Raw genomic sequence first — 21,795 nt, 5'->3', positions numbered from 1 at the left:
TGCCCTTCGTTTGCCTATTCTTTCTTCACCTCTCTGTCTCTACAGTGTTGAGTCAGCAGCTTTTGATCCTGGAAATGTTCATCATCACACTGGTAACGCGCCTGCTGTACCGCCGACAATATGATCCTCTCCCCGAAGAGGAACACAAAGTCAACGAACACACCAAGATGCTTCCAATGGCCTCGTCCGCATGAGAAGTGTGTGTGTGTGTGTGTGTGTGTGTGTGTGTGTGTGTGTGTGTGTGTGTGTGTGTGTGTGTGTGTGCGCAATTTGTATTTGCCTGTGTGTGCGCTCAATTTTTTTTGCCTGTGCGCGCAATTTTTATTTCCCGCGCATGTGTGTGTGTGAGTGCATTTTTTATTTTCTGCATGTTTCAAAGATTGTATAAGTCATGATGAATAAATGAAATTATGACATTTTAAATCTATCTTCTGGGGGTGTAACAGAGGTGCAAACTAATTGATTGAACAGTAGCACACCTTATCCAGCACTTATAATTGTCATGTAAATTTTTTTTTTACGAAAAACATATATACATACATACAGTATGTACAGGTCTAGTGTTAGTTTTCAGTTATTATTCTTAAAAGAAACTTCTTGGTTCAAACAAACATTGTGTTATTATTATTTTATTCGTAGGAATGATATGTTCCATGTATGTTACATTGGATGTCTGCTGGTAGACACATTTGACATTTTCAGCATTCTTATCTCTAGATATGAATTACCAAATAACTTTTCTGTGAATTCACAGAAAGTTATAAGAAATAATGAACTCTCATCTATAAGGTGAAACCACTTATTTTTATAAGCTCCCTTTTTGTGAGGTGTTATTGCATAAATGATGATACACTGGTATTTCGTCTTGGCGTTCTGTGTGACAGTCATGGACCTTTTACCGTCATATAACTATGTAATGTACTCAAAGCCTTTTAAACATCCTAAAATCAAATATTTCTGCATGACTGTCAAGTCTTTTTTTCACGTTCAGCTGACCAGTCATGCAGGATTTATTTAATCCTGTGCCGCTAGATGGCAGCATCAATCATAACCTAGGTGGTAGATGCATAACGCATCATCGTCACGTGACTCTTCTTATTGGCGTATAGTCCATTCAACTTACAGAGAGTCTTCCCACAGTCCGTTGAGACATTTAACAGGGCATACACTACACCTCACATATTTCTGCACAGCCATGACTATGTATAGACCTCATGCTGCATGTCTCAGTGAGCGCATACAAACGAGGTCGCGAGTAAATAGATTGACGCGCCCTCGTCCAATCGGGTCGCTGCTGTTTCTCACTTCCTTGTTTTGAGCCAATCATCATCGTGTATCAACAAGCACAGCGCATGCGCGGTTAGGTCGAGACTTTCGAACGTACGTGCTGTCTAAACACGTCAATACGGTCCGAATAGGCCGGAAGTTTTGATAGTGGTTCTTCAGAATAAAACGTGTTCCGTCTGCCTTCTCCAGTAAGACATCTAGTCTTTTGAGAGAAACCCAACCCTTCCAAGTTAATCAAAGGTTCCTTTCAATAAACCATTAGCAAAAAGAAGGTATTAATTAAAAAGTATATTTTATAATATATATATATATGTGTGTGTGTGTGTGTGTGTGTGTGTGTGTGTATATATATATATATATATATATATATATATATATATATATATATATATATATATATATATATATATATATATATATATATATATATATTATATAAAAATTTATATATATATATAAAATTTCTCCTTGGAGATTAAAAAATTTCTCCTTGGAGATTAATAAAGTACTTTTCATTTAATTTCATTCATTCATTTCATTCATATGCGTTTGCAAGTCATTGATATATTTATATATGTTTTAAATAATAATCCATGAAGTCTGCAGTTGTAAATTATAATAATGTATTAGGTAGGTTTTACAGAAGGTCAGAGCTCATATGATCACTTTGAGATGTCTTGTTGTGATGGATTCAAGAGGCAAGTATATTTTATTTTTGATGCACTTTATTACAAAGCTCTTTTCATAATTGCTTTGCATTTGTCTCACATTTTAACCTCTCTATACCAACAAACAATTTAATCTCACTACTTACAAATAACAATGGCATGGCAAAAAAGATCATATTAACATAACTTCATTTGTATACATATACATATATACATATAATACATTATAAACATTGTATAAACAGTTTGTCCTTGGTTTAAAAAAAATGCATTTCCTGCTTTTAATCAGTCACCCAAAATACCATGTTTTATTTTGAAAAACCCTGTCACCGGAAATTAATATTTGATCCCGACGAGAGTGAAAACAAAACAATGTAGCGCCAGGTAGCCCTCTTGGTATCACACTGCTTGTGTCCTATCTTTACCCTTATGGACATCTCTCCACCACGTCGCCTTGTGTCCTCTAGAGACTCACGCGCCGACGAGAGAGGAAGAGGAGGAAGAAGAAGAAGAGAGCCGTCTGCGTCGCTGTCAACGCCACTGCGGATGATGAAAGAAAGAGTCGTGTTTTTCTGAATCTCCTTCTCTCCGATTCATCCGGGCATTAGCATTGAAGTTTCAAAATGAGGATCTTCGCGTCTCTGCTGAAAAACGCAAACCCCAAAATCGAGTATTACTCCAGATTTTCTCCGTCCCCGCTCTCCATTAAGCAGTTTTTAGATTTTGGTGAGTAGCAGCTGTCAGGGCTGTATGTCATCTCACTGAAGTGACTTGCTGATTATGAATCAGAGGCCCTGCGTTGTGTTATTGTATTCCCTATGTGTGATAGTTACATATAATTATGTTCTACTATATTTATGTATCTTAAAGTGAGAAGGGCAACCTCTTACTTGTTATTAGTAGTGTTAGTGGACGTCTTCTACTAGCTGCCATGCAACATAATACTTTGGTATGATCACATGTAGCATCTGGATTTGGGGTTTACTTTCACTACTCATAACAGCACAATCAGTATGCTGCAATGCATGCTGGGGCTCTGCATGACATGTCTCTATTTCAGGTTTGTTTACTATGTGGACATGTACACTGTTGACTCCAAGCAGGTATTTTCACACAACAGCATGTAGCCCACACTGTGGAGGGTGAACACCCACTTTTTTATTGCTTTTTTCAGTTTGAAAGATTTGATTTTAAGTTTACTTTAAGTTCAAGTTACGCAAAGAGTATGTTTTTGTATCTACAGTGTTTATTTTCTATGTGGATGTGTGGTCAATCACTGTGCAAGGCATGGCACTTGAAATGCAAGATGACAATGTTGGAGCCACACTGGAGGCTTAGTTTTCTTAATCCATCTCTGATTAAACACAGTCATCTCTGTTACGCAAGTTGTTCTCACAGCTGTGGACTGGACGTGAGAATACAGGAAGCGTGTGCCACTTGTTGTGCGTTCAGAAACACAGAAAAGGAATCTCATCAGCAGTAATTCTTCATGTCAGAAGAGCGGCAAGCGATAACGGTGTGTTTCAAAAGGGAACACATGAGACATTGTAGTAGTCAGCAGCTGCAGAGGGTCTGTCAGGCAACGCTAAGTCAGTATTTGCTGGTGCCACTACCCCATTTTAAAATTTTAGAGCCCTTCCCCTTTTACTGCTGAATCAAGGGGAAGCTGTTCCCTTTCAGCAGAGATGATTAGACATTTCCTTTCATTCTGCCAGATCATCTTATTTTCACCCTCACAGACACTAAAACATCATATCTTACTGTCTTTTTGAGGTCACAAACAGGGCAACACAAATGCTGCACAACAGGCTTCCTGCAAAATTAAAGCCGCAAACATTTCTTTATGTTGTGTTATTTACAAAGACTTGTGCCACTGAGCCCTCATGAACAGCTGGAAGAACTTGAAAGCATTTAGCCAGAGAGATTTTTACTGCGTCAAGTATTTTTTTCTCTGCTGAGAGACAATAAGGTCCACATGCTTCAGTGTGATTGTGGCTGGGCTGTGTTAATTATTTTTTGGTTGAGTTATGGTAATAAAAAAGAAGAAAAAAAAGCTTTTCATGACTCCCACTTTTTACTGGGGAACAAGACTCACGGTTTCCTAGAATGATTCAAGCTCAGGTTGGTGGTCAGTAAATACGGTTTAGCACATGACGGGAGTGGTATCATATTAAAGGTTGAAAATGGAAACCGACTACAGCTCTCAACCACATTAAATTCAAGCTGCGTTGGTTAGTATGTTAGCCTGCTCCACCAGTCACTTTGGTACCGAGCTTCCTGTGTGAAGTCATTTTCTGTAACGGTGTATTTTAGTCATTATTTCTTCTTTTTTATGGGAAGGGTTCGTCACACTAAATAGGTGGTATAGTGGTTTACTGAAAGAGGAACAGTTAATCGTGTAATCTACTGTATGAGCCACTATGTGGAAAGCAAAACAAGCAAAATCTTGTTCATTATGTTTATTTCTAGTTTTTTTTCTTGTTTTTTTTCCAGGCAGGGACAATGCTTGTGAAAAAACATCCTACATGTTCCTGCGTAAGGAGCTGCCGGTTCGGCTGGCCAACACCATGCGAGAGGTCAACTTGCTGCCTGACAAACTGCTCAGCCAGCCTTCCGTCAGACTGGTGCAGAAATGGTGAGACGCTTACTCGACAAATCCACTTTATAACCCTTACGGATGATACGGTTCATAGTCCAGTAGTATCGTTAATGAGTGTGTGTGACGTTAACTTTTTGACCTCCGTTTGCTTCATTAGGTACATGCAGAGCTTTGTGGAGCTGCTGGATTACGAGAACAGGAAACCAGAGGACTGCCAAGCTTTGAATGAGTGAGAAAATATTGCCTTCACTAATAATTAATAAATGCAAGTACAACTTTGTCATCCACCCAGCTGTTGCATGGTGGCTTCATGTCTCAAGTCCTCTGCCGCTAATCCTCTTAGCACACAGGTAACGGTGTTGTTGGTACCGTCACCATGCCAGAGAGATAAAACAGTCACACGTGACTGAAGAACACCAACAGGAATTTGAATAAGTCTGTTTAGGGAACGCTCTTCGGAGAATTGTTTGGTTCAATGGAACTGTAAAAACATGATATTGTGTTGGCACCTTACAAAAAATATAATTCAGTTGGTAAAGTTTTGCCCTACTGTTTTTGAATAATACAGATGTTTGCATTAGATTTATGAATGAATCACCTCACAGACTATTTTAGAATACCATGGGAGGTAGCTCATGAAGGAGTGCTTTCATAATTTGTATTTATTTATTTTTATTTTAGCTTCCTGGAGCTCTTGATTGAGATCCGTAACCGTCACAACGACGTGGTTCCCACCATGGCCCAGGGAGTCATCGAGTACAAGGAGAAGTTTGGCTTTGACCCCTTTATCAGCAGCAACATCCAGTACTTCCTTGACCGCTTCTACACCAACCGCATCTCTTTCCGCATGCTCATCAACCAGCACAGTGAGCCTCTAAACCCTACTGGTTTACTCAGATCCCGAGCACACTACTGTCCATCCCAGTAGTGAGTTCATGTTTGGGGACTGACCCGTCTGTTTCCGTTTAGCGCTCCTGTTTGGGAACGACACCAACCCTGCTCTTCCAAAACACATCGGCAGCATTGATCCCACCTGCAGTGTGGCTGAAGTCGTGAGTGGTGAGTTTGAAATCATCCGTTACGATGTACTCTGAAACCGAGTTTTATCACACCAGCGTCTCTCGAGAGTGACACGGGTCAATGCAAGTTCATTCGCACAAAACAGCACGTTTACACAATGACAGTTTATCGGGGGTGCCGGCAGCATGTGTACCGTTCGTGACCTGTGACAGGAATCCAAATGTAGACAGTGAACGTTCTCTGCTTGTTCCGGCTCTTCTGTCAGATGCCTACGACACGGCCAAGATGCTGTGTGAGAAGTACTACTTGGCGGCTCCCGAGCTGAAGATTGAGGAGTTCAACAGTAAGGGATTGCTGTGCTCTGCGATTTCCACCCTTTCTTCTCTGTAATCTTTCACACAGCTGTAGCGGCACAATGCATTCTGTCTAGTCTATTTAGGTGCAAATTTAGAGTCCAAATTTAGCGCTGTAATGGTCACATTCAGCATCTAATTAACTTCAAGATGACTAGCTTTCGTTCTTGTCTCCCAGTGAAGGCTCCTGAAAAGCCCATCCAGGCGGTGTATGTGCCCTCTCATCTGTTTCACATGCTGTTTGAGCTCTTCAAGGTAAGCCGTGACGCATCAGTGGCGTAAACCGAGCTAGTCAAGTGCTCTTTTAACATAATTAAATTGCAATCTGAAGATCATTTTATACGGACTTGTGCCGAGCTGAGTTAATGAACTCTGTGGGTGTTTGCAGAACTCAATGAGAGCCACAGTGGAGCTTCATGAGAACAGTGAAGAGGGATTACCACCAGTAAAGGCAAAAGTCACTCTGGGCAAAGAGGATCTTTCCATCAAGGTAAATCAGACACAAGTGCACCCGAGATTAGACAAATACTTGTGGTCTCTCGCTCCATCCCTCCCATGATCCATCTCCAGATCAGTGACAGCGGAGGAGGAGTTCCTCTGAGGAAGATTGATCGTCTGTTCAACTACATGTACTCCACTGCTCCGACACCAAGCATGGAGCCAGGAGCTGTCCCACTGGTACACACATACACACACACACACACACACACAAAATCAAATCAGTATTGACCATGGTGACCATTTCAAACCTTTTTTTAGGCCATATATAATTTGTATTTATGTCCTAGCATCTGGGAAATTAAATTGTGTCACTCCCCATCCCCATTTTTAGGCTGGTTTTGGCTACGGTTTGCCAATTTCTAGGCTCTATGCCCGATACTTCCAGGGGGACCTGAAACTATACTCCATGGAGGGCGTCGGCACTGATGCTGTCATCTATCTGAAGGTAAAGGGAGCTCGTCAAATTTTTTTTTTTTCTCCCAAAGACATGACTCAGGCAGGTCAGAGTTTAAAGGGACAAATTCGATCCAAAAGCTTATTTGCACATATTTTTCCTCTAACTCATAATGCCATATATCAGTCTAGGTTGTTTTAATGCACGTTGCTGAGTGTTGGAGATATCAGGCGGGGAGGTGACTGCCTTGTCTCAGGTATCATCGGACTATGTGGCACTCGGCTTGCTCAAGGCGCCACAAGATTATAATTATATTTTATTCTAGAGAAGGCAGACATCTCTACGGCCGATATCTCCTACACTCGGCATATCCCCTTAAATCTCCTATTTTGCTAGATGCGAAGATTGCCAGCACTCTCATCTCTGTTAGAGCAAGAAGAGGATTAGCTTAGTTTAGCATAAAGACTGCAGGCGAGGCGAAACAGCTAGCAAAAAGGACCTACCCACACCTCTAAATTGTATTTACCTCTTCTATTTAATCCGTACAATAATCCAAGTGTCAGTGTCAGCTAGCTGTTTCCCCTTGCCGCCAATACATATGCCTAGCAAAACTAATCATCTCTGGTTCCGGGCTGACATTTAATGTTGTCTCAAACATCCAACTATTCGTTTCAAGATTAAATAAATGTGATTTCTCATGGACTCTTGTGTTGTGTTCCTCCGTTTTGAAGGCCCTTTCCAGTGAGTCCTTTGAGCGTCTGCCCGTCTTCAACAAGTCAGCGTGGCGACATTATAAGACCAGCCCCGAGGCGGACGACTGGAGCAACCCCAGCAAAGAGCCGCGCGATGCCAGCAAGTCCAAATACAAACTCAACAGATAAACCCGACCTGACGCCGCTAACCCTGCCCTCTGCTAGCAGCCCAAATGCTCGCACTCTGCCCGGAGCATGTCAGATGAAAGGTTGCCCTTGGGTAAATGTTTGATTCAGGATCAGACTTGCCTTTCCATTCCGGTGGTTCAGGCTTCGGAGACGTGTATACCCAATGGCAATGACATTCATCAGTGCAGCTTCCGTTTTTGTGGCATTTACCGCTGGCTCTCTCAAGATGAAGTGTAAAATGAAACGCTTCCAACATATAGGTCCCCTCTTCTCAATCTTTCCTAATGTTGCCTCCATTTCCTCCTCTATCCAGCCATTATTTTGAGCTAAATTCTCTGCATCTCCATCTCCTCTCCCTCTGTCTCATGAACAGTTCGGCCGGGCTTCTCTTTGCTGACGAGGCCGCTGCGCCCTGTGGCTGAATGAGCCACACGCTGCCCAACGTTACTGAAGACTTGTATTCTGTTTCTTCCTCTCAAACACAAGCAGGGTCAGGGGGGTTGAGTTTCAGGGCAAATTGGAAGAGTAGGAGGAGGTTTCATGTCCTTCCTTTTGGAAGACACAATTAGGCCAGTGTGTCATTGGCATAGTGAAGAGCTGTTTTGTATGTAAGTCTGGGAAAGTGGAATCCAGGATTGCCTATAGATGAGAGAAAATGATAACTCTTTTCGGAAAAATATAGAAAGCAGTGCATTATTTTAAGTATCTCGAAAGTTTGATTTTTTTAACAGAGAAAGCCTTACTTCTATCATATGTTATTTTCAAGAAATTCTGCCTTGATTGCTCCACTGGAACTGGAAGTTTCTTTGTAATAAGAGAATGTATGAGAACGAAGGGCGACCGGCAATACTGACCCTCATCAGACATTTCTGCTTGCAAGCCAGCTCTGTCTGCTCCCGGATTTAACTACTAAAGGACCAAAGGAGCATCCGTAAGATGCTTGTAAAATGCCTCACAGCTTCAACCACACCAGCATGATGCATTGTGTGAGCCCTCACAGAGAAGAATAGACTATACCTGTCACATCTGACGAGGATTATAAAAGTGTGAATGCATCTCCTTTCTGGTGGACGCGCAACATGCTCGAAGCTCGGACTTGTTACCCTAACAGCGCTTCATCCATTCAGCTTTGCATCTCAGTTGTAGTATTACTAATCTGTAAGAACAAAGCTTGTGTATTTTGAAAGGTTGCTTTTTGTATAAATTACCATGAGTGTAAGTGAAAGAATTAGAAGATACAGCTAAAATCCAGAGGGAATTGACACCTGATACCTGATGTTTTTATCCTAACAGTTAAAGAACAACGTTGCATCTCTGACATTGGAACAACATTACTTTAGATGAACTTGTAATTATTTTTCTCTAGTTGTTTCTGAAAGTCTGTGAACAGTTCACAGCTTTTATATACAATAGGAAATCAAGCATTAATGGAAAAAGCCAGCAGGGAAAATTCCATGTGGCTAAAGGAGCCACGAATCTCTTGGTAAAGACGCAGTGCGTCAAACCATCCGATATTTGACACCTAATTCCCATTCAGGAACATTATATATATTATATTGCGGATATTCTTATAATACTATTATTACCTTTCATACAACCATTTCAGACCTCTATCAATCATTTTCTTTATACATAGTAGATTAGTTATGATCAAGGAAGATCCCAGGTCCCCAATTGCACTAGCTAAACCTTCCTAGCAGCAATATAATCTATTTATAAGGCCACACCCAAATCCAACATGGCCCAAACATTTGATCAAGAATTTGAATAATCTGAAGTGACTTCCTTCTCTCGTCTCCTTTAGCTCCATCTGATGTGAAAATGAAAGGAGTGTAGATGAAGCACTGAAAGATTTCATCACTGCCAACGCTGTCGTAACCTGCCGGTCTCACTGAGTGATGCGCGCGGCAGCAAACCTGCTGTAAATCACAATCAACATCCTTGAAAGTTCACGCCTTTTGTGAAAGCTTCAACTCCAGTTGTGTGATTTTAGAGTACTCAAGCTTTACTGTTAAAGGCAGTCTCTGTTCCTCTGGTATTTCAGAAGATATTGTGTATACAACTGTTAATCATGTGTTTGCTGTACATGAAGCCAGTGTTGAGTGATCGCTCTGTTTTTCTCTCCTACTGGACCTCAAGTTTTAACAAATATACGCTCACTGTGGAGGTGGTCACGCAAAGATATGCAAATAATGCAACATCATATCCCAAAAAAAACAGTGACAGAGCAGCCTGATAGTGTGATTCAGCATGAGATCAACTCGTCAATCCCGACAATAAAGAAAACTGGTGTTGTGTGTGTGAAATGCAGTGTGACTCGAATTCACTTTGAGATTTTAGATTTATTTACATATCAAGCCGTTTAAACATTGAAATTTAAAAAATAAAAAAAGACACACTTTTCCAAAGTTTGTACATATAGTGCAGATTAACATGTAGTGCGTACAGGACATTTAGGTCTCTACATTGCATTAGGGTATTAATTGTATTGTTGTGGGTGGAAGAGAGGTCTGCGCCGGCCCGCCATGAGTAAGCAGACCTGAGCAAAAAAAAAGTTATTACATACATTTCCAATAATATTAAATAAAACACTAGGCTGATGATCCGGCTTTTGAGGAGCTGACAGTTCACCTGGAGGGCTTCAATTATTGTTTATTTCAAGTATCACCAGAGTCCTGGAGAAAGGCTGCATCTCCAAGTTTTCCGGGTTTGATTGACAGCTGACATCAAATTCCGAAGAGCAAGCATGTCTGCTAAAGAGCGATAGATAAAACATGGTAAAACTGTCAAAAAAAGACATGACTGCTTATGCTGAATATCCACAAATGCTTCTACCAATGGATTACTGCGGGACGTGACATTTCTGTGGCCTAATGACTGACCGTGGTGATGAGGGGTTGGTGTGTGTTGCGTGGCATAATGTCACTATAACTTAGAGTGACTACATTTACTCTCTAGTGTAGGTGTGGTCTCAAAGACTCACTTTACATTCAAGAAGCTAATAAAAGGCTGTTTTCTGTCTCATCACAATCAATGGGTTTAGTCCAAGACTCAAGTCTAAAGGGGCTAGTTTTAGTGTCTAATTCTATGACAGAGCTTGTTTCCATTTTCATTTATAAATATTTGTTTTCCTATTCACTTTACAACTAGGATTATATTGCTTGATTTCAAATAAAGCTGTACAACCAAGGTGATGAAAACCCCCTCCCAAATTCAGTTGTCCTTCACGAGAGTTGTAGTTTTGGATGCGTTTCAGGATCATGCCGGCGAATTTGAATTCGATATGATTTTCTGAGGGATTGGTTTTACACTGTGGTCGTGGTCACAACGGTAGCGTGGGAACAAGTGACTCGATGATTGTGGATCACTTATTTGATCAAAGTTTCCAACCATTTATGCTAAAATGATGCAAACTAGCGTGTGTTTTAGTGCCGAGAGGTTGTCCAACACGTCACTTCTGCTAATCTACGGTGTGCAGTGTCTTTTCTTTAATTCAAAATTCTCCATTCAACAAACACACAGTTACTCAGTGAGGAATGGATCCAGTTCCTGTCAATTCACATGAGCTGTTGAGCTGAACATCACACACAATGTTCTGTAACGTTGTGCCTATTCACATCTAGTGGTCACATGAGTTACAAGAAATTTTTGCATCTTAAAAAAAAAAAAAAAAAAAAAGCTATACTAAACAGAAAAGGACAAAAAACAATGAGGTGGTATTAAGATCAGGCTGTTGGACAGTCTCTATCAGCACTGGACAAATCCAAAGCAAATCCTCTGAAAGATACCACAAAGCATTCTGGACCTTGTGACACTGCGTTCCTAAATCCTCTTCGTCCTTTGTCTTTCGTCTGTCTGCTCGGTTGCCCGCACAACTGAGACAGTGATGGCTTCTTAGCTCTGCAGCATAGAACTTCATTTCCCATGATCCTCGTCTGCCTTGCATTTTTAGCAACTTCCTTGAGGATAACTGTTTCATTATCCAGCCGAGTGTTGTGTTTGTGTGTGAGCAGTTCTCAGGCAGTGTACTGTGAGTGAATTGTGTATGTGTGCGCGTGTGTGTGTGTGTGTGTGTGTGTGTGTACATGTGTGTGTTCAACAATCCATTTACTTCTCGTCTTCATCACATTCACTCATGCTGCTTATAGAGGCAGATGCTCCTTTGGGGGAGGCTGGGGGCGAGGGCCGTGCATTGTGCCAGCGGGCGGGCGGAGACGGGGGTGAGGGAGAGCGCAGCGGGGACAGTTCCCTGGGAGGACTGTTGCAGGGCGACTCCCGGGGAGACAGAGCGTAGGACAGCATTCGTCCACTGCGCTCCTGAAACACCTGTTTCTGTTCAGGGATGAAGGGAGAACAGCTTAGTACAAACAGCTCAAAGGCCCGCACATCAAAAGCCTGTTTTTAACATCAAATACGATCTGACACCTCCAGGCAAACACAGCTTCAAGAGACCAATGTGACAATAAGTAATATAGTGGCAATGAAGACAGTCATTATAATCATGGTGATAGTTATTACTGCCGTACTTACCCAGGTCCCATCAGGTCCAAAAAGTTCTAGGAAGTTGCCGATAAACTCTCTGGATTTCTCTTCCCACTTCTGAATGAGGTCGTGGCTCTTCTCCTCCACACGGTAAACAAAATGTTTGCTCTTCTCCTCGACCGTGCGAACCTTCTCCTTCATTCGGTCCACTTGGTTCTGCAGCCGGTACTTCTTCTCCTGCGGGGGTTAAACATGTTGAGAACAATCCATTAAGCTAGAGTTCACGAGTGAACACATCCACCCAAAGAAACAGAGCCTCCATCAGAAGTTGGTCTTTTTGTCCTGACTCGGCACATTTGCTGGGGAGTACAACCCGTTGGAAGCAATAAATTCCAGTCTAAGAAACAATGTAAAATGTTTCCTTGGATCTTCAGGCACTTTGATGTCACACAGTTAACTTCATCATCGTGTCATATGTAGCTGTAATAATTCCATACAGACAATATGGTGACATGTAGAGGCGATCGTGCTCTTTACGTTGATGTAGCTGACGTTGAGCTCCTTGGCTGTGTAGCCACGTTGGAGGTTGCGTCGCGCGTAGACATCGTAGTCTCTGACAATTCTGGTGATCAAGTCAGATGTTGAGATCCCTTCTGTCCGTAGTGTAGGCACAAACATCCCTGGAAAACACACACACAGACACACATCATTCGAAAACTGCCCCAGGGCATATTTGTATTCATCATGCTGTTATCACACACTGACCTGCCTCCTTGATGTGTTTATAAACGTCCTCGCTTCCTGCTGAGGAGTAGGGAATGTCATCGTGAGCCACAAAATCAATCTGAGGAACAATGAAAGGACGTGACTGTGTGACAGAAGATACTGCTCATGAGGTAAAAGGAGAAGATCACCTGCATAAACATACAGTTGCTTCGAGTTTTGCCTCGTGGTAACGAGGTATTAGTGACTTCTGGATTGCCTATAACATCTCGATTTCTAGCGCTCAAAGGTTTGGTAAATTATTCTCGGGAGTTCTAAAGTTAGAAGGGACACGCCCCTTATTTTGCAGGTGTTTCTCCGTTAGATACCCTCAGATACTGGAAAACAACCTCACAGACACACCTTGTGTTTCTCGAGGAACTCTGGCGTTAGCGTCCATGGCGCATCTCTCAAAACCTCGTCGACATAACGGCAGTGTCTCAACGCTTCATAGCGTTCAATCTCCGTCATGACTGTGAAACCCTTGTACTTATGGGTCAGCTCATCGCTGCACACTGTTCCGGGCACATGGGAGGGAAACCACAACAAACATAAAACACAGAGGCATGTAGTTCACAATCAGACGACTCTGTGTGGGTATTTAGTGAATTTTTACGGAGTGTGTGTGTGTGTGTGTTCATGTGTTAGTGGGTCTGGCCTACCTCCTACTATAAGGTAGGTGTTGGGGAAGAGGTTCTTGGCCTGCATGAGAGCACGAGCATGGCCAGAGTGGAACAGGTCAAAGATACCATCTGCGTAGACTCTGACCGGCCGGTCCACTGCAACGACACAGCGATACAACAACTCATTTATCAAAAACCTACTGTAGTCGTATCAGTGAGAGTAGCTTGATGGATGTGGCTGAAAAGCAAGTGATACTGTAGGAGCAGCACCAGCAGTAGTAGCAGTAGTAATAGTTGTTGTGGCAGTAGGAGTAGCTTCAGAGGAAGTAGCTGACACGGTAGCAGAGGTGTTTGTAGTAGCGTTACAGTTTAATAGTAGAAAACAGAGCAGAAAAGTAATGGTAGCAATATGAGTAGTAAATAGTTAGAGAAACAAAGGATTGACGAATATGATGAGGATGGATATGAAAAGGAGAAGCCACAGGTCTACTGTACCTGGGGTGCCTCTGCGGGCCTGAGCGATGGTGAGCTTCTCATGAGGGGCGCGGCAATCACAACTGGTCTCCCTGGCAAAGATGGCGGGCCGAGTCAGAGTCTGAGAAGGAGAGGAGGGAGAGACGGAGTACAAATGTCTTATTTTGGAGGATGAATCAACGTCTAGGAGACCGACGTTCATCTAAAACGCCTGCATGAAGAAAACACGTGTCGAGCCCCATCCCTTCAGTAGTGTTACTCCATTCCCATGCTCGTTGCTATTATAGTAACCTCCATTAAGCTATTGACCACAGCTGATGCCTGCTCCATATTGGGACAATGGATTGAGAGACAGCCAGCCCTGCACTCAGTGTTATTGATCACTGTGTGTGTGTGTGTGTGTGTGTGTGTGTGTGTGTGTGTGTGTGTGTGTGTGTGTGTGTGTGTGTGTGTGTGTGTGTGGGGACATTAACTTCTGCATGTGTGGCCTCTATGTGTATTAACGTGTGGCAGAAAACAAGGGCAGGGCTATTGAGCTGCTGTAGAAAGGCCTCCCAGGAATTAGCTCAAATTCAAAGGGACGAATAAAATGGGAGAGGCAGGCGACTTCCAGTGGACAGAAGAAAAACAAGTACAATTTTCAAATAAATGAATTTAAATTCAGCGGGAAAAGGTCGAATAAAAGACGGTGGGATATGGAAACGAAGACAAACGGAGCAAAACAAGGACACGTAAGATGATGCATGATGTTTGTCACAGCTACATCAAGGTTAAAGTGTGTGTGAGCCTGCCTGAGAATTTGGGTTATGCCATCTGTTGACTGTAGGGAATATTTACTGAATATCATTCACACCAATAAATGATAATCAGAGTCTGCACAGACCAGAAAGCTGTGGGAGTCTGAGCGGAGGATGAAAAAATGGAAACACATTCGGCCTCTGTGGAAAACGCATGCAGGCAACTGACGTCAACGTATCCTTGAACAGCAACAAAAGCGGAGTCTGGCATCACAACATGTTCCCCGGACACAAAGAGGGATGGTCACATATCAAATCAACGGTTTCTTATTACAGTACGGGTTGTGAGAGTCAGACTAAACAAGTTAATGTGCTAAAGAAAAAAAGCTTCCTCAATGCAAAGGTTATTTAAGTAAGAGTGAGGTGGTGTGACTTTTATCGCAGTTTTTTTTTCATTGATTCTTGCTGAAATACTTCAGTAACTTGATGAGAGACCCACCACACGGAGGATAGCTCCGATGTCACCCATCTCTGCATGTAATTCAACCACATAAGCTATAAACAGGCGACTTCCTCAGAGTAATAAAGTATTAGCAGGCCAGGATTAATAATGCAGAAAAGGATAGCTATAATAAGCAAACATAAACATCTTGGAGGTGTTATGTCCTTACTGCAGCATGTTCAACCCACCTGTTCAGCTCAAAACATACTTTAAATGGTTTTATTACCTTGATACTCCACAAATCTTTCAAGATTTGCTGGTAAAAAAAAAAAAAAAAAACAGGGACAAAAATGTTGAACTGATGACATTTTGCAGAGGTCCACTAAAGAAAATTACAAAAGCTATGAATACAAAAGGATTTACTTTGTGTCTGTGGTTGTTCATGAGTCTAAACAAGGAGATTGACCTCACTGGGGTTTGACCTCCTCATGTCTGACTGCACCCGTCACTATTTAGGATGGCATAGCACTGTTTCTTTGAGTGCATACTACTTTTTTGTCCCCCACAGAATCCATTTGAGGTATAAAACATGACAGAATTATAATGTTTTAATTCATATTGAGGCCTTATACTAATTTTTGTTTGACGAATTTCTTTTCTTTTTACATACAACATGCTCTATATTTTCTGCTATAGCTGATTGCTATTTCACTTCTTTGTATGTATTGCTAAAAAAATCTGAGATGTTGGCAGCAAGTTACAATAATATTGAGGAAAGTAAAGGAGGCCTTACTTTTTAACATTGCCATAGATGTGAGACTCCTTTGTTGTACATATGTCAAATTTCCTTTGAACATTTTGTCCAGTCTTGTTAAATGTTTCAATTTCTCTGTCTGTTTCCATTAGAGAGGCATTAGAACTCAGTGCTAGCCATATGAGCTACAAAAAAAAACAGCAGAGAGGTTGTGGATGGAGAGCACCCATCCACATCTTCTCCCATGAGTCCCTGGGCACTGTGAGTACAGAGGGGCGGCGTACAAACACTCAGCATAGATGGTGAAGCTTAAACCTGCTGACCAGCGGCTCACAGGCCTATCAGGGCGAGCGGCGTGAGCGTGCACAGAAAAGCCTACTCTGGCTCGAGCAAAGAACATCTGGCATAAGAAGGATTAAAGCGCGGGCCGGCACAAGGAAAGAGAAAACACCGGCAGTGAAGACCAGACAGCTCCACTATAATAAAGAGAGGTTGGAGAGAGGACAGAGGAGAGTAAAAGGCAACGATGGGCCATTTGGAGGACACAGACATGCATACCGGGACGAGGAATTCCACTAAAGAAGAAGAGAATATGCAGACACAAGAGGCTTCCCTATCTACCGCAGTGTCCCTCCATCAGGTCATTCGTTCTATTTTGTCCATTGTGTAAACCCCCTCCTTCTTTGACCCCACTCACACACTGTCCACTCAGCACTCTGAGCCTCAGATGCTATGGGGGATCTGTTTCGTAACACGGGAGAAAGCAGGACCCTTTGTCTTCCTCTCCCTCCGTGTCACACACACTGCAAGACATGCACACGGGAGAAAATGCACACATTCAAATGCCCTACCGTCCGCGGATGGGGGCAGGTGTGCTCAAGCTCCTCCATGTTTCCCAAAGACTCATGGGATGCGGCTGTGGTCCCTCTGTAATGTGACTCAGCATCAGTGAGAGGCTGCCTCTCTCCTCACCACCCTGTCTCTTTCTTCTTCCTCTATTTCCCCGCCCACTCCCTGCTCTGCCTCTCTGTCTGTCCTCCCCTCGATTCCTCCTCCTCCTCCACCCCTCTGCTCCCCTACTACAAAGAGGGAGAGGCAGTGAGGAGGTCTCACTCTGCAGTTAGTTCTAGGTGCCACAAAAGGGACGAACTCTGCTCTCAATTTGATGTTCTTGCAAACAAATTCAGTTAATAACATCCGAGGGCAGTGGTTCTTAAACTTTTTTCAGTAATGTACCTCCTGTAAAATACCTAACCAGCGCAAAGCTTTCTTGTTTGAAAAAAGATGTAATACACCACACTGTACCATCAGTGTCCTACTTAATATAGAATGTATACAATTATGTTCATGAATTTACACTTGCATTTGATTTTTATTTTAAATATCAATTTAATTTAATGAATGTTACTTGAACGCTTCACATTGAATCAGCCTATAAAGACATTGCATTTGTGTCACAGATATATAGGCACATTTGGCATCAATGTTACAGATGTTCAGCAAGACTGATGGCTGTGCCAAAACAAGGGAAGGAAACCCCTGAAATTGATGGCCCATGGTATCATTGCTATGTGTAAGTGACAACTTAAATACAGTTTGATGTGGAGTCAGACATCAACAACAATGTGTAACTGTATCAAAAATATAAATTCAGGGCAGCAATGAGGCACATGGAAAGAAATACATAAATAGTATTTATCTGTATGGGATTATATTGTGGGAGTGAGGCATTGTTTGAATAAACGATCTTTGTACGCAGAGCCGAAGAGCTCTCGCCATGGCGACGGAAAAGAGGAGAGAGCTTCAAGAATGGACCAATCAGGGAGAAGATACAGCAGTCCAGCAGTATAAGCAGAGAGGATTGGTGGAGTGGTCCATAGCGCCACCAGGGAGATGATACCGAGTATCACTACTTATTTATAAGCCTCACATGGGACCCATTTACTTTCTAAGAAAATTCAAAATAATTAAGAAAACACTGTTATGAATGTTATCTACTTTAAAGCCTTAGCCTTATATGGATCAGTAAGGCCGTATTACAGTTATAAGACAATTAACTAACATTCTGCAAAACATTTATAATTTTCAGTGGCTGACCAGTTATCCTATTAAATATTGATAAGCTAAATATTTGGCATGTTCAATGTCTCCTGGATCCAATTAAATACATGCCTGCTGTCGTATGGCCATCAGTCACACCCATCTGTGAGTGGTCTGCTCTGCTTGTCAGACTACAGATGATACAGTCTATTTATTTGGCACCTGTAAAAATTAAAACAGGGTTTCATTAGCAGCTTTAGATTCAGATTCCTTGCTCTCTTCTCTTTTCCCACCACAGTGCAGCCAACTTGGAAAACATCCCGTCGCCGTTGGCGGCTGGACTTGAATAACTGATTAAAAGCGAAACTTTCCTACATCCTTACCTTCAGTGGTCCTCTTCTGCAACATAGAGGCGCTACAGCTTCGCAACAGGAATGCGCTCTGTTGCGTCGCTGTTTCACCATGGTGTCCAAAGAAAGTAAGTTAAGTAAACAATGAGTTTACCACTCGTCTGTGTGCTTCCTCTCGAGTCTATGGATGTCTCTCCTCCGGCGCAGCGGGCAGGAGAGCAGAGGGACGGCAGCCCGTCTGTCCAGTCTGTCCAGAAGGACAGATCAGCTGCTCACCGCTGATGAGCTGCGACAACTATGAGCCACGGTCCATTTAGCAGACCTTACAGTAACATGCGGACATTGCGCCGTAAAAGCGCAATGGCGACTCAAGCAGAGCCCACGCGCACAATCTGCCACTAATAGCCTAATTAAAAAAAGTGAACTTGTTTTACGAAACAAAAATAGTAAAACAGTAAAAAATAAAAGGCGACAACAAACGTTAACTCACATCTAGCTAATTCACACACAAATGGGTTTAGTTGACAACACAAACGTTTTGTTTTGCCACTGAAGTAACCATAATGATAAAGTGACCATGAACCCACCACACTGTAGGTTAGTGTAAACTAGGCTTTGGGGATGAAGGACAAAACACGCTTTGTGTTTTCATTGTTGGACGCACTCTGTCTCTGTGGCCCCAATCTGGGACAGGACCCCATTGTGCATTACAAAGTCCCGTCTCGTCGCCATGGAAACGAGCTTCATCGGAAAACACTGGGATGGCCATTGACTTGCAAAAAGAGGAGACTAATAATATAGTCTAATCCTATAATTTGAGGACACAGTTGTAATAGTATTGCATATGTATTGCAAAAAAAACAACAACAATACTTAGAGGACAATTTTATTGATGGAAAAGGTACCTTTAAATGTTGCGTCTGATACGAGTTTATATCTAGTGGCTTTACATTTAATGCCAATATTAATTTGCAAAGACTTTGAGAAAAGTTATGGTTGACCTTTATACAATGTGTGATCCATTGCCTATTAATGAGGGTATTTGAAATGAGAGTATAGTCTACTGAATTATGAATGAGTTAATTACCATTTCCGTCAGATATATGTATTTAAAAGTATTTAGAGTAAAGACGAATAAGTCGTGTACTTCTTGTGGTCCTGATCCTGTGGAGTACAACAATCAAATTGAACAACACCGCCCCCGTGCGGACATAAGCGGATACAGCGCTTCATTTCATTGGCTGACAGGCTGACAGTGACATGACGTCGCTTCCTGCATATGACTTTCCCCGGGAATCTGATTTGGCGCGGACTGTCCGTTTGTTGTGTTGATCCGCCGCCGTCGTGTTGAGCAGCTGTCACTGAGCAAAACGTCGAAGGCAAAAAAGAAAACCGGCGAAGTCATGGCGCCAGTATCAAACCCAGAGAAAGACGCGGACGCCGGTGAGTTTTTATCTCACGCTGCTCGCTTGCCAACTGCGGCGGGACTTGCACAGGGAAAGTAAAGAAGTTAGCTAACACGTTAGCTAGCTTACACTATTATTCTACAACAAGGGGCAGGCTTAGGCCATTAATTCTGAGTGTATTTCAATGCAGTAACTAGTTAAAATAACAGTTTCCCACATGAGTCTAGTGCGTCTAAGGCTTAGGAGAGAGTAACAGTCATGGGTGATGTGCTAACTTTAACTTTGGTGCGCTGTTGTCATTTTCAGAGCTCACTTTGTCTCCACTGCAGCTTCACTGGCGCTGTGTTTTAAGATGTAGTCATGCACGAATCCTCGTATAAATGACAGTTAAATAAGTTACCACAGTGCCACTAAGTAGTGCTGTCGTGTTCAAATAGCAGAGGTCGGAGACACTTGTTGTGTGTCCGCCAAAGACTTCTCTGCAATCGTGACTTTATTGCAGTATTTGCTTATACGCCTCTGCAAGAGAGGTCACGTTCATACCTGCTTCTGCGGCGCCATGTCGATGCGTCCCTCTCCTCAGACGATGGAGGTGATCCCTGCGGTCTGGCAAGGTCTCGCTCCAAGCGGGAGAAGCGAGAGAAGGTGGGAAGGAAGTCTGCACTGGAGCAGCTTAAGAAAGCCAAGCTGGGCGAGAAGATCAAATATGAGGTGAGGAACCCAAGTGTAGTGCAGAGACGCGTGACCAAGGATATTACACAAACAGTGTGTACTCATTTAACTAAACGCAGTGTGTGGGATTGGTTAATGTTTTTTTTTCTTCACTTAATGATACAGTGACAGCCTCATCAAGTCACTTGTTAGATCCATTAGCAAAGTTTGTACTGGCCTGGCCTTAAGGTTGACAAAATCTCTGTGCTCGAAGAAAGTAGTTTATAGAGAAAATTATATATATATATATACTTTATTAAAACAATATATAAAATTTCCATTGAGTATGAGCGGTTCCCTTTGAATGTTTTCCATCATGAAGAGCATTCTTCTGTTTCAGAGCCAACCATATGAGTTGATTATTGGATAATTAATTGACAAAAATGCTGAATAATCATTCCTCTGGCATAATTTTCTATTTTTGGAAATATTACACAGTAAATTATTGATGAATTGAAAGAATAAACACCAGATGAAATGGCACTAGAAATAATCAGCCCTGTGTTTTAACTGTAATATTTTTGTATATACTCTTTATTTAATGCATATTTATACATACTCTATGGTATTAATACAATATTTTATATTCAGGAGTCCTTGTTATATAGTTTCTGGTCAACCCGTGTTGGTCTTTTCCAGGTGGAAGAGTTTACAAGTGTGTATGAGGAGGTGGACGAGCAGCAGTACTCGAAGATGGTGCGAGACAGACAAGAGGATGACTGGATCATTGATGATGGTGAGTCTCCTGCTATATCCATTGCGGGAATGAATATGTGTGATGGTGACGTCGAAAGTTAAAGTCTTTGCTTCCCATCTCTAAGATGGAACTGGATATGTGGAGGATGGAAGAGAAATCTTTGACGATGATTTGGACGATGATGTAGTTGAAAGCAAAAAAGGTAAACCTTCATACAGTAATGCATTGTAACAGTTTATGTGTATTGTTGTGTACAGTAAATAGTTTTGAGGCATTTTTTTGTGTTTGTTTTAGTGTGAATATGTTTTGTTCGTTTGCAGGAAAAGGTGCTAAAGGAGCAGACTTAAAAAAAAATGTGAAGAAATCTGCTGTAGCGAAGCCCAACACCATCAAGAGCTTGTTCATGAACAGTCATGTCAAGAGGCCTGCTGAGGTGCGTTTCTGCTAACTGCTCTGTGTGGAGTTTAACTTCAAATAAAAGAGATGTTCTACACGGTTTCCCGCTCTTGCCCTGACTATGGGCATCATTTTGTCACTTCAGAAAGACGTGGACCTGTCCAAAGATGACCTGTTAGGAGACATCTTGCAGGACCTGCACGCTGAGGTTGGTACCA

The 21,795-nt window shown here is 42.2% G+C and overlaps 4 protein-coding genes across 5 annotated transcripts in view; 3 read left to right on the top strand and 1 right to left on the bottom strand.

The window, feature by feature from the left end:
• The window catches only part of slc51a (solute carrier family 51 member A), an 8,958-nt gene extending 8,405 nt beyond the window's left edge, over window positions 1-553 (top strand). The window contains exon 8 of the mRNA XM_068582144.1: window positions 46-553. Within this exon, the coding sequence (XP_068438245.1) occupies window positions 46-194 (149 nt within the window). The 3' untranslated portion in view covers window positions 195-553. The remainder of the gene's footprint in view (window positions 1-45) is intronic.
• Window positions 554-2,311: 1,758 nt separating this feature from the next.
• pdk3a (pyruvate dehydrogenase kinase, isozyme 3a) lies at window positions 2,312-10,901 on the top strand. The gene is made up of 12 exons (XM_068581428.1): window positions 2,312-2,681; window positions 4,449-4,590; window positions 4,712-4,783; window positions 5,236-5,420; window positions 5,524-5,613; window positions 5,840-5,917; window positions 6,106-6,182; window positions 6,316-6,417; window positions 6,498-6,605; window positions 6,760-6,873; window positions 7,554-7,674; window positions 9,508-10,901. Exons 1-12 carry the CDS (start codon window positions 2,579-2,581, stop codon window positions 9,537-9,539), a joined length of 1,224 nt encoding a protein of 407 aa, XP_068437529.1. The 5' UTR covers window positions 2,312-2,578; the 3' UTR covers window positions 9,540-10,901.
• On the bottom strand, window positions 9,821-18,484 carry LOC137788567 (choline-phosphate cytidylyltransferase B-like). Of its 2 annotated transcripts, none has more exons than XM_068581430.1 (8): window positions 18,401-18,484; window positions 14,066-14,165; window positions 13,610-13,726; window positions 13,311-13,462; window positions 12,951-13,029; window positions 12,723-12,865; window positions 12,234-12,422; window positions 9,821-12,035 (listed from the first exon to the last, which is right to left on the bottom strand). In XM_068581430.1, exons 1-8 carry the CDS (start codon window positions 18,479-18,481, stop codon window positions 11,811-11,813), a joined length of 1,086 nt encoding a protein of 361 aa, XP_068437531.1. In that variant the 5' UTR covers window positions 18,482-18,484; the 3' UTR covers window positions 9,821-11,810. The 2 variants fall into 2 exon arrangements, with proteins under 2 accessions (XP_068437531.1, XP_068437530.1); XM_068581429.1 differs by lacking the exon at window positions 18,401-18,484 and adding an exon at window positions 16,829-16,979.
• A 1,193-nt stretch (window positions 18,485-19,677) lies between these two features.
• Window positions 19,678-21,795, top strand: part of pola1 (polymerase (DNA directed), alpha 1) — a 51,031-nt gene continuing 48,913 nt past the window's right edge. Inside the window, exons 1-6 of the mRNA XM_068582203.1 lie at window positions 19,678-19,810; window positions 20,357-20,484; window positions 21,124-21,220; window positions 21,306-21,383; window positions 21,502-21,614; window positions 21,723-21,785. Of these exons, the coding sequence (XP_068438304.1) occupies window positions 19,771-19,810; window positions 20,357-20,484; window positions 21,124-21,220; window positions 21,306-21,383; window positions 21,502-21,614; window positions 21,723-21,785 (519 nt within the window). The 5' untranslated portion in view covers window positions 19,678-19,770. The remainder of the gene's footprint in view (window positions 19,811-20,356; window positions 20,485-21,123; window positions 21,221-21,305; window positions 21,384-21,501; window positions 21,615-21,722; window positions 21,786-21,795) is intronic.

Source organism: Clinocottus analis, unplaced genomic scaffold, assembly GCF_023055335.1.
Source record: "Clinocottus analis isolate CAN_PGR_092001 unplaced genomic scaffold, fCliAna1.0.p SCAF_18, whole genome shotgun sequence".
Classification (NCBI taxonomy): domain Eukaryota; kingdom Metazoa; phylum Chordata; class Actinopteri; order Perciformes; family Cottidae; genus Clinocottus; species Clinocottus analis.
The sequence above is the reverse complement of the archived record's forward strand: the minus strand, read 5'-3'. Positions and strand labels throughout refer to the sequence as shown.